At 41.6% G+C, this 14,828-nt stretch overlaps 1 protein-coding gene across 2 annotated transcripts; it reads left to right on the forward strand.

Annotated features, from left to right (window-relative positions):
* Positions 1–1,170: 1,170 nt before the first annotated feature.
* znf346 (zinc finger protein 346) lies at positions 1,171–13,757 on the forward strand. 2 transcript variants are annotated; one of them, XM_049591864.1, is made up of 7 exons: positions 1,171–1,275; positions 3,775–3,878; positions 6,904–6,996; positions 7,088–7,235; positions 9,035–9,265; positions 9,404–9,503; positions 9,671–13,757. In XM_049591864.1, the coding sequence occupies exons 1-7, from the start codon at positions 1,218–1,220 to the stop codon at positions 9,936–9,938; spliced, it is 1,002 nt and encodes a 333-aa protein (XP_049447821.1). In that variant the 5' UTR covers positions 1,171–1,217; the 3' UTR covers positions 9,939–13,757. The 2 variants fall into 2 exon arrangements, with proteins under 2 accessions (XP_049447821.1, XP_049447822.1); XM_049591865.1 differs by having other exon boundaries at positions 9,038–9,265.
* Positions 13,758–14,828: the final 1,071 nt, after the last annotated feature.

Here is a 14,828-nt window from a genome sequence, read left to right on the forward strand (position 1 = left end):
TCTTGTCGTGCAAACAGATTATTCTGGCCGCAATTTAAATGAGACGTGATTTTGATGAAATATCACTATTTTAGGGTCAGGTTTGGTTCTGTTCTGTTTGTTTTTCTGACGGAAGCATTCCTTGCACATGATGTGTCGAGGGACCGTTGGAAATATGAAAAGTCAATGATAATTTCTGTTTTTACGGTTTCTGGCTGTGATATATGGTTTTATCATGGCATTTTAAAAAACATGCCCTCCAAACCCATGTCTTCTTTAAAACTGGCAGTAAAATGAATACAAAACACAACCATTTGAATTTGTATGCCCCTCTCCTAAGCCAAACTTTTAAAAAAAAAAAAAAAAAAAAAAAAAACTCCCTCTGACAAGCCTCCCCCTTTTTGTACCACCCCTCCCCCCTTATAAGTAACGAACAGTCCCTTGCTGTTGCAGTTTTCCAGAGGTCAAACCACAGTTTGACTGGACTACAAAGACCTCCAGGACAAACTCATGAACAAATCACAGACTGGTTCAAAGATCGTCTATTAAGATTAGAGCATCTGTTCCTGTTCTGTTCATATTCATGGACAAAATTTCCAAACTTTTCCATGACTTTTCAAGCACCCATGATAAAGTTTTTTTTGTTGCCCCTCTTGCCCTGTAAATGTGTCAGATTCAAACTCTTTAAACATAATTTAAGCTTGCTCGCATAGAGAAAGTGTGCCCTCCAACAATGTGGAGGATAAGCCCTTATGAGTGATTGCAACCAATAAACTATAAATCACCATTTAGAATTGTTAAATTAAACATTTTATTTCTTAATTCGTTATTTTCTTTGGTATTTTATACAGATATACAAGCATCATAGCGGGTAATATATATTGATGTTATCCAATGTTTTTGATCATGTGACGAGACGATACTTGCATGATGGCATGCACTAGGGCCTAACATTATGTGGAAGGCTAACCCTGAAAGACTATTGTAACAATTCTAGTACAAACAACAAAATTCCGTGACTTTCCCAAAACTTCCAATGATTTTAGACTAATTCCAGGCCTGGAAAATGAGATTGTGAAATTCTATGACTTTCTCAGGTTTTCCAGGACCGTGGGAACGCTGTGATTTGTCCTGGTACATATAAACACCCGCGGAGTGAGAGCTCTGTATTTTTATCCTCTCTGCCGCCATCTGACGCATGCGCATTAGGACGCCGCTGGCTCTAAGCAGCAGAAACTATGGCCGTCGCGATGCAAACGGAGGATTTTCCTTACCTACCTTCGGGGCCGGCGGAGGGTATGACCTGTTTATTCAGCATTTATACGTTTATATTAAACAAAAGCTGCGTCATCGCGCTCAGTCACAGTCGCAGTGAAACGGGCTCGAGCTGTTACTGTTGCCGTTAGCTTCCTGCAAGCTAACGTTAGCCGGCACTGCAGGCTGAGCGGAGCGGAGCAGGTTTATGCTAAGCTAGCTGTAGCCGCTCCAGCTCCAAGGTCGATGAGAGCATGCCTGCATCCGATGGTGCCTCACAGTGATCGTGCATCAGTTGATGTGTCTGCGGGCTGGTGGAGGATGAGGTGACAGAGGCAGGTGTGGATGTGGGGCAGCAGGCGGGCATATGGTGAGGCCGTAGGTAGCTAACGGTGTAACGTTAATCCCTGTTCTGCGTGTGTAACGTTACTTTACCAGTACCAGAAGACACATGTGACTGTTGACCAGCATGGGGGCTACGTTACATGTGAAGTGCCTCAATCTAGATATTAAAAAGCAAATGTGTCTGATGGCTTGATGTATGTGTGACTGGATCATATATGAGTCATATTCTCTGTGTGTTTACCTCAGCTCATATTAGGGACTGTTCTGTATTTATTAACGGGGAGGGGGTGAAAGGGGGGTAGCCATGTCAGAGACTTTGTTCAGCACTGGGAGGGTCTTATGGTTTTATTTAGGCTCAGAGGAGGGACACACAACTTTTATATAATTGTATATCTGTATATTTTTCCCCACCTCATTTTAGTGATCATCAAGTCTTCTCTGTAGTGGAATTAACATTATACTGGGCATTTATACTCTATGCAGGATTTATACTTATGCGTTGAAACGATGCTGTACCCTACGCCGTAACCTGACATGCACCTCCCCAGAAATGTAACTACATGTCGAGGTGACACAGACCTCCTGTCTGTTTCTGTAGGCTGAAACCATTTCCCTCAGTGGAAACAAAGCTTTGATTTACTTTAATTTCACAGATAAGAAACAATGAATTGTGAAGACAATAAAGCCTCCACAAAAATAGCATTTTTAGTCGCGTGCGTGATTTATCCTGGCTTCATATGAGCAGAGGAAATCTCTGCTCGTTGCTAGGCTAATTTATACAATGTAAAATGCCATAGGCTTGTGCTAATAACGTTAGAATGTTATATTTGTTTGGAAAATGTGTTTAGTATAATACAGGTGTTTTGTCAGTGAACCTTGTGAGTTGTAATGGAGTCAAATTATGTAACGTTACCTTTGTTAAATGTTGCTGTTGTCCCTGGCTTCATATGAGTAGAGGAAATCTTCGCTAGCCACTCGGCTAATTTATACAATGTAAAATGCCATAGGCTTGTGCTATAAACATTAGCATGTTGTATTTGTGGGGAAAGTACTTTTCCCTGTTTGTAATATTCATTCATTCATTGTGCAAAATAAGAAAAAAGCATGTTGGCGGATTCTGATATTTCATTTTAAAGCTGATATCGGCCGGTACCGACGATGAGCCGATATCATTGTGCATCCCTAATATTTTATTTTTATTAACCTTTATTTTACCAGGAAATAGTCCCATTGAGATTCAGAATCTCTTTTGCAAGGGAGTCCTGGGATTATTCATCTTACTGCTGATTTTTTAAAGTAAATGTGGGTTTTAAAGTCATGTTTTCTTTTACAATCAACATAATTACACCTTTATCATAGTCAGAAGTATCATGGGATTCATTTTTTAATCGCAATTAATCACAGAATTTCAATAGTCAATCTCGATTAAATGTTTTTTAACATGTTGGTTTAAAATTTCATTATGTTACATTTCGAAACAGTTCTGAAGTCCGAAGGTAAAACAACTCTTACCAGACCGTCTTGGCTGGCAGTCAAATGAATGCAAAGAAATTTACTGTATGATCTTGGCTTTAAGATTTATTACTTTCAAATTCATGCTGCACTGCTCCAACAGTGTGATCTTGAAACCATGACTTAGGACAGTGGTTCTCAACTGGAGGGTCACAGGTCCATTCTGAATGTCAGGTTTAAATTAAATTGTGCTCATCCAAACCGACGAAGAAAAAGACACAGTGATGTCGAAACGCTCCTACGATGTCACATCCAACCAGTTTTAATCCCCTGGTTTAATACTTGGTTTAATCACATCTGTCTAATATATCACCAGTTGTTTTTGTTGACGCAGCGACTAAATACATTTTCCAGATTGTTTGAGTCAAACTCACCGTCGGGCCCAAAATGTGTGTCTGGTGTTTACAGATTTGCTGCCGTGCATACTTGCATGTATTGTTAACACGTGTTCAAGGGAGCATCTCAGAGGCTGAGTTAGTACGAGACAGAAAGCTCTTTACAAGGTGCTTGTTTAAATATATCTAACACAGAGGATATCAGTGTGGACACTGCTGAGCTGACAATCATGATCAGTTGTTGTTTGAACTTTTGCTACAGATTATTTTTTATGTTGTGTTAAAAATACATTTTCCCAAAAGATGTGACCTGATTTGAAATCTTGTGTCTCTCTCTTCCCCCCTGCAGTAAATAAGATGATAAAGGAGCATGGTGACCTGTTTTCTGACTCCCAGTGTAAAGTCTGCAGTGCTGTCCTCATTTCTGAGTCTCAGAAGTTGACTCATTATCAGGTCAGTGAGCCCACAGTCTGCTGCTGCTGTTGTTTCAATGTCAGGAGACTTTATTTTTAATGGTGCTACTATGCTCAGTGAACGCTGCGTAATTATTAGCTCGGAGGAGTGATTGTTGAATGCACTTTACAGCTGTGTCCTGCACTGGGCCATACCCGTAAAAGCCAGTACTAGAACTGACCCGTTCCCCGTCATTATGTCTAAAGCCCTATTCGGACGGGATTAGTTTTACATAGGTACGTGGGGTAAAGTAATAATTACCAGAGATTTTAGTCCCGTCCGAATGTGCCATGTCAGTAATCATTACCACACAATGTCAGTAAAGATTACCGCGGCTTTTACCTTCTGTAAAAGGGTCCCGGAAAATTACCTCAGGTAATACTAATCCCGTGTGAATAGGGATGTCACGATTACTTGATTTCACTATTAACCGCGATTTTAAACGCCACGGTTAATTATTCGTAAAGATTCCTCAACACCGGCACTCTCCAAAGATTATGCCGGGACGCGGAACCATATACAGTAGGTCAGCGCAACTCGCACGGAACGAAAACAAAGTTACACAAGCGGCGTCTCCGAGTGATGAAGTATGGATGAAGAAGACTTATTCCCCCCCAAAAAACGGATAAAGTCAGCCGTGTGGGATCATTTTGGCTATCGCAGAATGACCAAGGGGTCATTGTTGACGACGGCTTTCCAGTTTGTAAAACATGCCGCAAAAAAGTCGCGGCCAAAGGATCAAACACGAGCAACATGATGCAACACCTGCGGGACAGCCACCCGGCTTTACATGCGCAAGCAAAGGTAAATGCACAATAACTGGGTTAAAATACGTCAATCTCAATTTATCTAATGTAACATTGAATTAAAAATTACATGTTAGCATGTCATTTGCAATTAATGGCGTAGTGGTATGATACGAGTTGGGCTTACAGTGCAACGTGACAAGCTAAGGCACGTCTCAAAAACTTTTTTCATGGATAGTTTTGCAGTTTGTGTGCACACAGCGTGAGGTTGTAATGGTTGTGGGTCCGTGTAGCTCTTTGGAGTGAGACGACAGGCAGAAGCTCATGTCCACATGAGTGTGGGATTTCACAAATGCTCGTCGTTTATTTTTACATCAACTTAAAAACACTCCAAGCTTACCAAGCCTGGTTGTACGGCTACTACATTTTCATACATGAACAAAATAGTCACCACACGTACTTATAACCATCACTGTTGTGTTGAGAGATAACAGAAAAAGCAGGAGCTCATAAGTATACGTCCGACCACCGTTGGGTGCGCTCATCAGACTCAAATCAAAACAGGCGTTGCTTGATGACGTTGCTGCTAGGCGACACAGTATACACCATGTTAAAGGCACATTTCATATATTCGACTGTTACAAGTTCAAATCCTTTTTTTAGTTGTCAGACTGTTTCAGTGTGCAATGTGGAAGATATACGTAATGTGTTCTCAAGGTCCTCAGTCAGTGAACATTTAGCATTAGTATTACCTCCTTTTGCTTCCTCCCATCTGTGTTGAGTAAATGTTGGACTTGTCCATCCAGCACGATGTCTGTTTCATTTATTATTAACACTGCACAAGATATACTCTCAATTTATTTGTGTAATTGTAATTTAAAGAGAACAAAAAGACACACACACATCCTAGAAAAAACTTGGACTGCTGAACCACAAAGAGGCATGTAGTAAAAGTAGAGTCCGCACACTACTTTTTGGTTACTTTTCTTTGTTGCTATGTTATTTTTGTTACGTTGGCATGGAAATAAATTAAACTTAAAGATCTATAAGGAGTGTTCATGTGATTTTACATATTTATAGTGTGAAATTAATTAATGCATAATAATCGTGATAATCGTAAAACCGTGATTATTTCTCTGACAATAATCGTACCAAGAAAATCTATAATCGTGACATCTCTACGTGTGAATAGACCAGCAGTAAATATGTGTGCAGATATTTCGTCATATCCTGTTTACAAGTGGTTTTTTGGGCATTTTCAAGCATGGAGGCTCTTGAGGAATTACTCAGTTTAGCACTTCACAGTCGGACAAGTCCGTGTGAAACCTCAGGTACTGTGGGCGTATGACGAACACGATTCAAGTGTGTTTGAGTGTGGTACGCACAGGACTCAACGTCATATGCACATGACGATGAGAGGGGACGGCGGTGCGTTAATGGATTTACCCCTCCCACTTGTGATAGTTTTACTGATATTTCTTATCCCGTGCGAATTGGCTATTAATATTACCGACGTCCTGTGGTAAAGTGACATTACCCCATGTGCCCATGTAAGACTAATCCCGTCCGAATAGGGCTTAAGTCAAAGCCGCACCCATTAATAAAAGCCCCGTGATTAAACCCCCCCAGGCTCCAGTCCCTCTGATTAGGCTGGTTCTCCCCTTCTTGAATTGGACGTCTCTTTGACTGGATGGTGAAAACATTCAATCACTGCCAGGTTAGGAAACATTTTAGCATGCTCTTTCCACCACCATCAAACCTCCACAGGATCCTCCTTGGGTGTGTTGAACTCCATGTAGGCTGCCACCTCATCCTCGGGCTGCAAAGTTTCATGGCTGGAGTCCTCCACGTCGGTGACCAGTGTGACCACGGGGTCAAAGGTTACACTTGTGTCACTGACTTTTTAAAAATAAAAGGAACTGCAGCTTCATAATAGTTATTTAGACATTAAAGTATTACACATATACTGCATAGCTTTTTACTTTGTTTTATTCTGAAAAATAAAGAATATTTGCTCTCTCTGCTGCTCACCTGCGTGTAGTTTTGTGTTCTTACACATTAAAGTTAACATTGCAGCGTCGCCTCAGCTTTTCAGCAGCCCTTAAAATATTCCATCTTAACAGTATCACTCAAGTTCTCAATCACATTCACACTAATCAGACCCCTCTCAACTCTTTCAACAATTCCTATCACTTCCTTATTCTTACTTCTGAAAATAAGTTTGACACAGCATTTGTTGTCACTTTTGTAATAAAACATTTCTGCTTGTGTCTCTTCAGAGCAAGAAACATGCCAATAAAGTGCGCCGTTATTTTTCCCTCCAAAATGAGAAGGAGCCAACGGTCAAGAAGTTCAAGACATCATCTGACAGTGTGAGTATACAAAGTTCACCCTTTGTTTAAAAAGACAAACAAGGCCCTCTGTCGCCATAAATGATTAATGTTGCTGTGTCTTTGTCAGCAGGACTGTAACAATGGAGACAGCGACCGGATGAAGGAGTGTCATGTGTGTAACATGACCTTCTCCTCTCCTGTGATGGCTGAGTCTCACTACCAGGGCAAAGTTCACGCCAAGAACTTGAGGTTGAAAACCTTCGGTCCCCAGGCCCCAGGTATGTGCCTCTTATTGTGTACAGTTTTATTCCTCACCTCCAGCTCTGTGCCTTCCATTTTCTTCTAATTCTCTTTACTTTTTTTTTATCTTATTTCCTGTATGAGGATAGATAACATTTAAAAATGACTATAGCAGCACTCTTGAAGTGACACTGATGCCACTAGTGAACTTCATTTAATAGCCTTTCAGAATTTCACACTGTTAGGGTGCCTCGTTGTCTATAAAGCCCACTTCAGATCAAAGCTGTGTGATGAGACAAACACATACAGCCAGCAGCAGCAGCAGCAGCAGCAGCAGTAGTCTCGCTCACCAGACCTTTCTCAAGAAAAGAAAGGTCTGGCTGGGCCGACTCTCACTTTAAGATTGGAGAAAAAACGCCCTGGCTGCTTGTATTTGTTTCAACCAATCACAATCGTTCTGGGTGGTGCCACAGCAACGGTGCGCTTGCAAAAATATTGCCCGGGGTAAACAGGTTTTGGTGTAACACGCCCAAAAAAATATCGCCTACAGGACACGAACCATGGCAGAAAAATGGCTCCATCCCCGCAAGATCAAACACCGCAAAAGTTAGTAAAGGACGTGTTGGAAACGGTTGAAAACTGCTACACAACCGGAGGTGGTAGGGCGGGACTTCAGCGGGTGGCTCGTTCCACCCAGTGAGAGGCTGATCTATGCAGCAAACTTCCGCCCACTCAGACTACAGCAGCAGCGACCCACCATCTGACACTGGCACAGCGTGAGGACAGAAACAGAGGGCTCGGTGGGGACGGAGCACCTGCTATAGCAAGCCAACACGCCGTCTGCGGTCATTTTGACTTGACCAGCGGACTCTACGAAAGGTGATTGGCTGTTGAAACAGGTGACATGCTTTAAAACCAGCCACCGGCCATTTCACCAGCTGAGTGTCAGGTGACACCATCAGCCGGCTTGAGTCGAGCTAAGGCCAGCCATTTCACACTGCTGACACTTTTCTCGGCAACGTTTGAAAACAGTTTTGTCTCGTCGCCAACCTTTGGTCTGAACTGGACTTTAAAGGTAGAATTGCAGAATAGGGGAACAGAGCTATCTCACCTTAAAGCGTTGGAGGTTGTAACAGTGTTTAAATGACGTCTGCACAAACAGAATGGAATTATGGGCGGCACGGGTGTCATGTTTTTACGATGTGTTATGCGTGCGACCTACTGTAGAAGATTTAAAAAGCAGCATTTAGCAGTTAGCTAGTTAGCTCAAAGAAGAAGAAAAGGGGCAGAAAATGTTTGTCTTACCCTCCGAGCAGAGGACGAGATCAGCCGCCATATAACAGAGATGGAAAAGGATTCTTGTAACCATGTTAATTCCATTGTTATTGTTTATAAAGTGCTGCTAATGTGCATCTTATGTGTCACAGTTGAGGCTGATGCTGTTGTGTTCATGTCACACCTGTTACGCCTCTCAATTCCAAGATGTCCACATGCTGTCTATAATAACGCACTGGAGCAGAAGGGACTTTGTGGCTTTGACAGACTGTATGTTGTAGCTGCTGCGGTAGTGAGCCAATCACACGTTGCATTAAATCGAGGAACGCTTGTGGTGATTGGCTGCAAGTTAAACCATACAAACTCATTTTTTCCAAGATGTGGGTACAAAAAATACTGGTATCAATCAACTGACAAAGTCTCAATACTACTTGATACTGGGTTGATTTGGTCGATACCTTCAAAGTGACAAGTACCAACACCCAGTCCTTATTTATTTACATGTATTTTACTTTTGTTTCTAAAGGTGCTCATTGTTTTTATTGTGTTTCCTGTTTGGCAGTAGCCTCCCAAACACCACCAACAGTGCAGCCGAAGAAGAAACCTGCAGATGATTCTAGCGGTATGTCGGTGACGGGTGGCAACAACAACAACCCAGACCGTTTCTGCTCCATCTGCCAGGCCTCCTTCAACAACCCGCTCATGGCCCAGCAGCACTATGTGGGCAAGAAGCATAGAAAACAGATGACCAAGCTGAAACTGATGGAGACGTACGGCCCCTCCACTGCACCAGGTCAGAGCACAGAACCAGGAGGTTGTGTTGTGTTTGCAGAATGGCACTACTAAATAATTAGTCATGCGTTTGTGGACAGTTTCAATCTTACAGACCTAAAAAAAACCCTAACGTCTCTCCTTTTCTGCGTGTCGGCAGCATCCACACTAAAGGGCTACCCCTGCACCGTCTGCAATATTGAGCTAAACTCTGTGGAGCAGTACCAGTCTCACATCAGTGGTGCCAAACACAAGAACCAGTAAGTACACACACTTTTTAGCCCGACAATCACATTTCATCTCCAGTTTGTTTCATTACTCAGCCTGACACTGACAGCCAGCATGCCCTGCGTATAGATGTGTTGTAGGTGATCAGACTGTCCTTAGAAAAACAGACATGTCACAGTCTTAATATGTCTTTTGACAGAGTGAAGAAATCAGGCCTGAACACCGCAGAGAACCAAGACGCAGCAGAACAGAACTACGAGGGCGACAGCCAGTACACTGGCGGAGACAACCAGTTCACTGCAGCAGATGACCAGTACACCCCCGGGAACGACCAGTACACCCCCGGGGATGACCAGTACACCCCTGGGGACGACCAGTACGCCCCCGGAGACGACCAGTATGCCCCTGGGGACGACCAGTTCGCCGCCGGGGACGACCAGTACGCCCCTGGAGATGACACGCAGTAGGTAGCAGGAGACAACCAGTACACTCCCGAGGACACAGAGTACTCAGAGCAGTACCACTTTACTTGAGGCTGGGCTGGGAGGGACTGCAGAGCTTTCAGTCAGAACTTGTAATGACACACAACAACCAGCCCCCTTGACACGTTAACATCGACCTCCATAGACCTTCAGAGTCTCTTCTCAGTAGGTTTTCATCCTCGAACAGAGCCATCTGGACCCTGGAATACCCTGATGTGGTGTTTTATTACTTTGGCTTCCCAACCGAAATACGTTTTCCCCTCTAATGGCTCAAGCTTGTGAATAAGTGAAAGGTTCGGTTCGATTCTTCAATATGTGATCATGGCTCAGCAGCTGTCAGTACCCACAGTCATTATAATGAGTGTCTTCTTCTGTTACAAACATGTACTGACCGGAAACCATCAGTGTACACGAGGGCTGTGTATCAACCTTTTCTTTTCTACACAACTCTTCATTTGTGTAACAACAGACCTGACTTTTTCCAAAGTTGTCCATATCAGAGGTACCATAAGAATACTGAAAGAAAATAAAACTATAAAACTATGCCAGCTTTCGATACTTTGTGCTACGGACACAGAGGATCAAACTAAGTATTGACATTTGAAACCCAGCTGTAGTGCACACATACAGATGCCCCAGTCAGGTTTTTGATTCCTCTAATATTCAATATCTGCCAAGTCTGATAGAGTGTTTCTGTTGATTAGATTATATAAACATAAGCTGACATTGTATTTTCTCACAACCTACTTGATCCAAACACCAAAGGTCCTGGTTTAAAACATTTATTTTTATAAAGTTAAGGTTCAGTTTGTAACTCCAGAGAAGAGGAGCTGATTGTTGAGTCTCATTCTCAGGTCGTCAAATACTGAAGCTTTGGGTTGGCAGTTGTCGGTATTTCTGGGAATGAGACATCATCTATCTCTCTCCAGAATTACACACTGCACTTTTAAGTTACTGAGAATATTTGGATCAAAGTTAAACTGAAGAATGTGACTCCTGATGTGACGTGATCAGCTGGATTGCAGAACGAGACACTGCGTCACTCTGTGGGACGAACTCTGTACAGCGCCAGAGGATAAACACATCAGTCCACGCTAAAGATCCTAAAATCTAGTTATTATAAGTTTAAATTGAATATTAAAATAAACTAATAGTATATATTATCTTAAAGGTCACACAGTGTCAGGCAATTTAATGTTATTAATGATATTATTTTGTTATTTGGCAAATTTCCCATGGACATTTTGGCTGTTTACATTTCCATCTGGCGGACAACAACACGTGATACGGGACAAAAGCTAGCATAACATCACCTCTGGCCGCACTAACACCTCACTAATACTAACATTTGGTACCAGAGCTTCATGTAACCAGTGAAAAAGCTGCTTCCCCCGTCACATCTGTGACTCCTCTCTGCACCTGAATCAGTTGGTTTGCATCTCCAGTTAATGTACTTATTGAAACACCTTCCTCTCTATGGGATGGCATTTAAATCAATATTAAATAAAAAATAAATACATAAATATGTCTGTGAAGACATTTATGAGGCAGTACATTCATGTAAATATAAACATAAATGAGTCAATAAATAAATAGATTTTTATTTTAGAAAAGGATATTTTTCAAAAGACGAAGAAAATTTATTCATGGGAACTTTTATTTCAGAATTTATTTGCCAGCTTGTCTTTTTTCATCCGTATCTTCAAATGAACAGGGCGTGGTTATCTCACCGACTCAGTGTTGTCTCACCTTTAAAGCGGCATCAGAGGTTGTAGCAGCGCTGAAACTATGTCTATAAAAGGGATGGGCGTTTGACGACGTATTATGAGTGTGACCCATCTCAGATTTAAAAAGTAGCCGTTAGCAGTTAGCAGCTAACTCAAAGAAGAACAGCAGCTGAAAATGTCCACACAATTGGGAAAACATTGAGGTCCAGGAGCTCCTTACCCTGTGAGCAGAGGACGAGATCAGCCGCCATATAACAGGGACGCTAAATGATTGTTGATGCAGGTGTTATATGTCACACTAGAGGCCGATGTTGTTGTGTTAAATGACACCTCTTTTGATTCCGTTATGCCGGCATGCTGTCTAAAATCACACACTGGGGTGACGTGATACTGCTGTTGTGTGGTTTTGTGTAAAAATGCAAAGGCGGCAGGAAGAAGAGACTTCACAGCGGCCCTACAGCGCCATCTCTGTGTACAAAGGTCTCCTCGCAGCAAAGTAGTCTTCTAGCAGCGGGGGGTGAGTCGGAGGGATGGCGGGATGCGTTAGCTTGCTGAATCTGAGTCAAATTCACTTGAATGTAACAGATGGAAATAAATTCGGAAAGAAAAGTCATCTGAAATAAATAAAAGGAGTCTTCTGAAAAATGTCTTTTTCCCCTCCAATATAAAAACCTGTTTATTTATTAAACGACTGGAACATTGACTCTTTTAATATTTATTTATTGCCTCATTTATTTATTTCAGGATTTATTTTATATCACATTCATGTATGCATTTATGTAACATTGAGTTAATGCCAGTCCGTACTTCTCTGTGAGTTTGATCATCTCTCCAGCCGGTGTTGAAGACTTTGGAAAGGAAGTGAAATCACAGCCTGATGAGTCACTGTAGCCACACCTGATGCTGCTGCCACTGTCCAGGCAGGTGAAGAAAAACTTTGTCTCCATTCTGGATTGAGTTTGTAAAACCTGATCTCATTATATGAATCATTAGCTGAATCTGACTTGGTTTTACTGTTTAACTTTTTTATTTAAAGCCAAAATATCTCCAGAAGTTGCTTTTTTGTTGTTGTTTTTCATTGTTGGTTGTTTGGTGTTAAACATCGAGCAGCAGATTGTGATTCACTCGAATTTCTTTTTAATGTGACAAAGCTGATGTTTCTGTTCAGATTCTGCGTTTATGTTGTACGCTCCAGTTTTTACTGTAAACTCAAAAATGATTATTTTAATGGCCCAGTCACACGTTCCTGTTATTCTTTCTGTCTGTAGGTTGCACAACAAACAGGAGTGAATAGTTTTCCTGCAGGAGACTAGAAATGATACTGCGAGAATGTAAATCTTTGTCTGAGGCTCATCTTTAATGCTAAAAAAGGATCCTGTGATCTCAGAGAGTCGAAATTAGATCCTCTACTGCTTCACAAAGAACCTGAGTGTGTCACCAGTGAGCATTTTGTAGAGGTTGATGTCATTTTATAAAGTTTGAACAGTTAATAAGAAAACGGAGAGAAGGAAAGGATGATGATAGAAAAACATGAATTCTGTCCTCTCATTTCAAATCTTTAACAGCTGTGAGTTCAAGTGTGTTAAAGCTTTTTTGTACCGTTGAGTTTTGTTTTACTGAAGGGCGAAAAGATTTTTAAATCCTTTGCTTCTGCGTCGGGGCTTTATAAACTCTAGAAGAGACCGATAGATGCTTTCTGAGCTCTGTAATTACTGTCAATAGCAGAGATGACAATATTTACTGCATCGATTTTCAAGAGTGATGTCAATATTAGAAAGTGATGTCAATGTTAGAATAACTTTTTTTTCGTCCATTTGTCCTCATACAAGATGACAGGTTGAGTATTTTAGGATTAAATGTTCAACCTTCTGGCTAAAGACAAAAAAAGATTTTTTTTGGATGTAATTTCTACAAAGAGGGCTCGTACACGCTGTATGTAGAGTTCACGGTGTATAAAAGACAAATGGCTTTTTTATTTGTTTTCACCCTCATCGTTTGTGTGTTAGGTGTTTTGTGATTTAAGATTTACTTTGAATATAAGTTGTGTATAACTGAGGGAAAATAAATGCCGCAAAGATGTGCAAAAAGTAAAGAAATGTTTGTTTTTGTGTCGCACCCTGACTGACTGATCCACATTTGTGGACAAGCTCCTCCCCCTTGTGTCAACGTGACACTGCCTCCGCTCCATAAAGAAATATTGTTCCTTGCCTCATTTAGAGAATTCACACTAAATATTTGCACACGTGCAAACACCAAAAAATATTCAGATTTCTAAAACCAGGTGCTCAGGTTTTAAAGGGTTAATATGGATGCATAGACATGAGCTGGCTGATCAGTGGTTCTTTACAGTGAATCACGGCAATGGCTGAGAGGAAAACCAAGAAAACGAATATTCCTGACACAGAAATGGAGAAAATGCTTTTGGGTGAGCAGGAAGTTAGAAAGCAGAGTCTGTTGTTCAGTGTGCAGTCGGGTCAGAAACGAGTGGAAACATGTTGCTGCTTTTAATGCAGCGAGTTTATCAAACAGGACACTACCTAAATGTTTTCTTAAAGTTCAGAACTAAAGGTAGATGCCAAAAAAAAAATTGCATCTTTAGTCTTTGCTAATTTACACGATCCATATGTGCAGGTGGTGAAGATGTGCCGCAGTGTCTCCAGGTTGCTCTGTGCGCCTGACAACACACTCATGTTCCCTGCAGCCATTTTACACACAAAAACTATCTGAAAACTAAAATTTCACATGGAGTTTCCCTACATTTAGGCACATGTCCTCATCAAGTTTTTTCTTTATAAATCCCCTTTTTGTGTGTACAGTGGTTATAAATGAGGCTCCAACATGTTGTGAGAGGAGGTGAAGGACTGCGGCATGAGTGTGGTTGCATTTACGCCGCTGTGTCAGTGAAAACACCTGGGAGGTAGGACTTAGATTTGACCTTTACTCCAGGCAGTCAAATTAACTGTATAATTGTAATGGACGTATCCACTGTGACATCACCCAGCCTTAAGTTCGGCATTTTGTCCATCACCATCTTGGATTTTTGGAGCCAGAAGTGACCAGAGAAGCTGAAGACACTACTGGCAGACAGCCTGTCACTCAACTAGGGTTCATGGGATCCTTTTAAAGTCCTAAAACACACTGAATCCAT

Source organism: Epinephelus fuscoguttatus, linkage group LG12, assembly GCF_011397635.1.
Source record: "Epinephelus fuscoguttatus linkage group LG12, E.fuscoguttatus.final_Chr_v1".
NCBI classification, from domain to species: domain Eukaryota; kingdom Metazoa; phylum Chordata; class Actinopteri; order Perciformes; family Serranidae; genus Epinephelus; species Epinephelus fuscoguttatus.

Excerpts from the sequence above, each read along its gene's own strand:
- znf346 (XM_049591864.1), top strand. The coding sequence starts at position 1,218 with ATGGCCGTCGCGATGCAAACGGAGGATTTTCCTTACCTACCTTCGGGG. Across the intron at positions 6,997-7,087 it reads TCAAGACATCATCTGACAGT|GACTGTAACAATGGAGACAG; the intron begins GTGAGTATACAA and ends CTTTGTCAGCAG. Across the intron at positions 9,504-9,670 it reads GGTGCCAAACACAAGAACCA|AGTGAAGAAATCAGGCCTGA; the intron begins GTAAGTACACAC and ends GTCTTTTGACAG.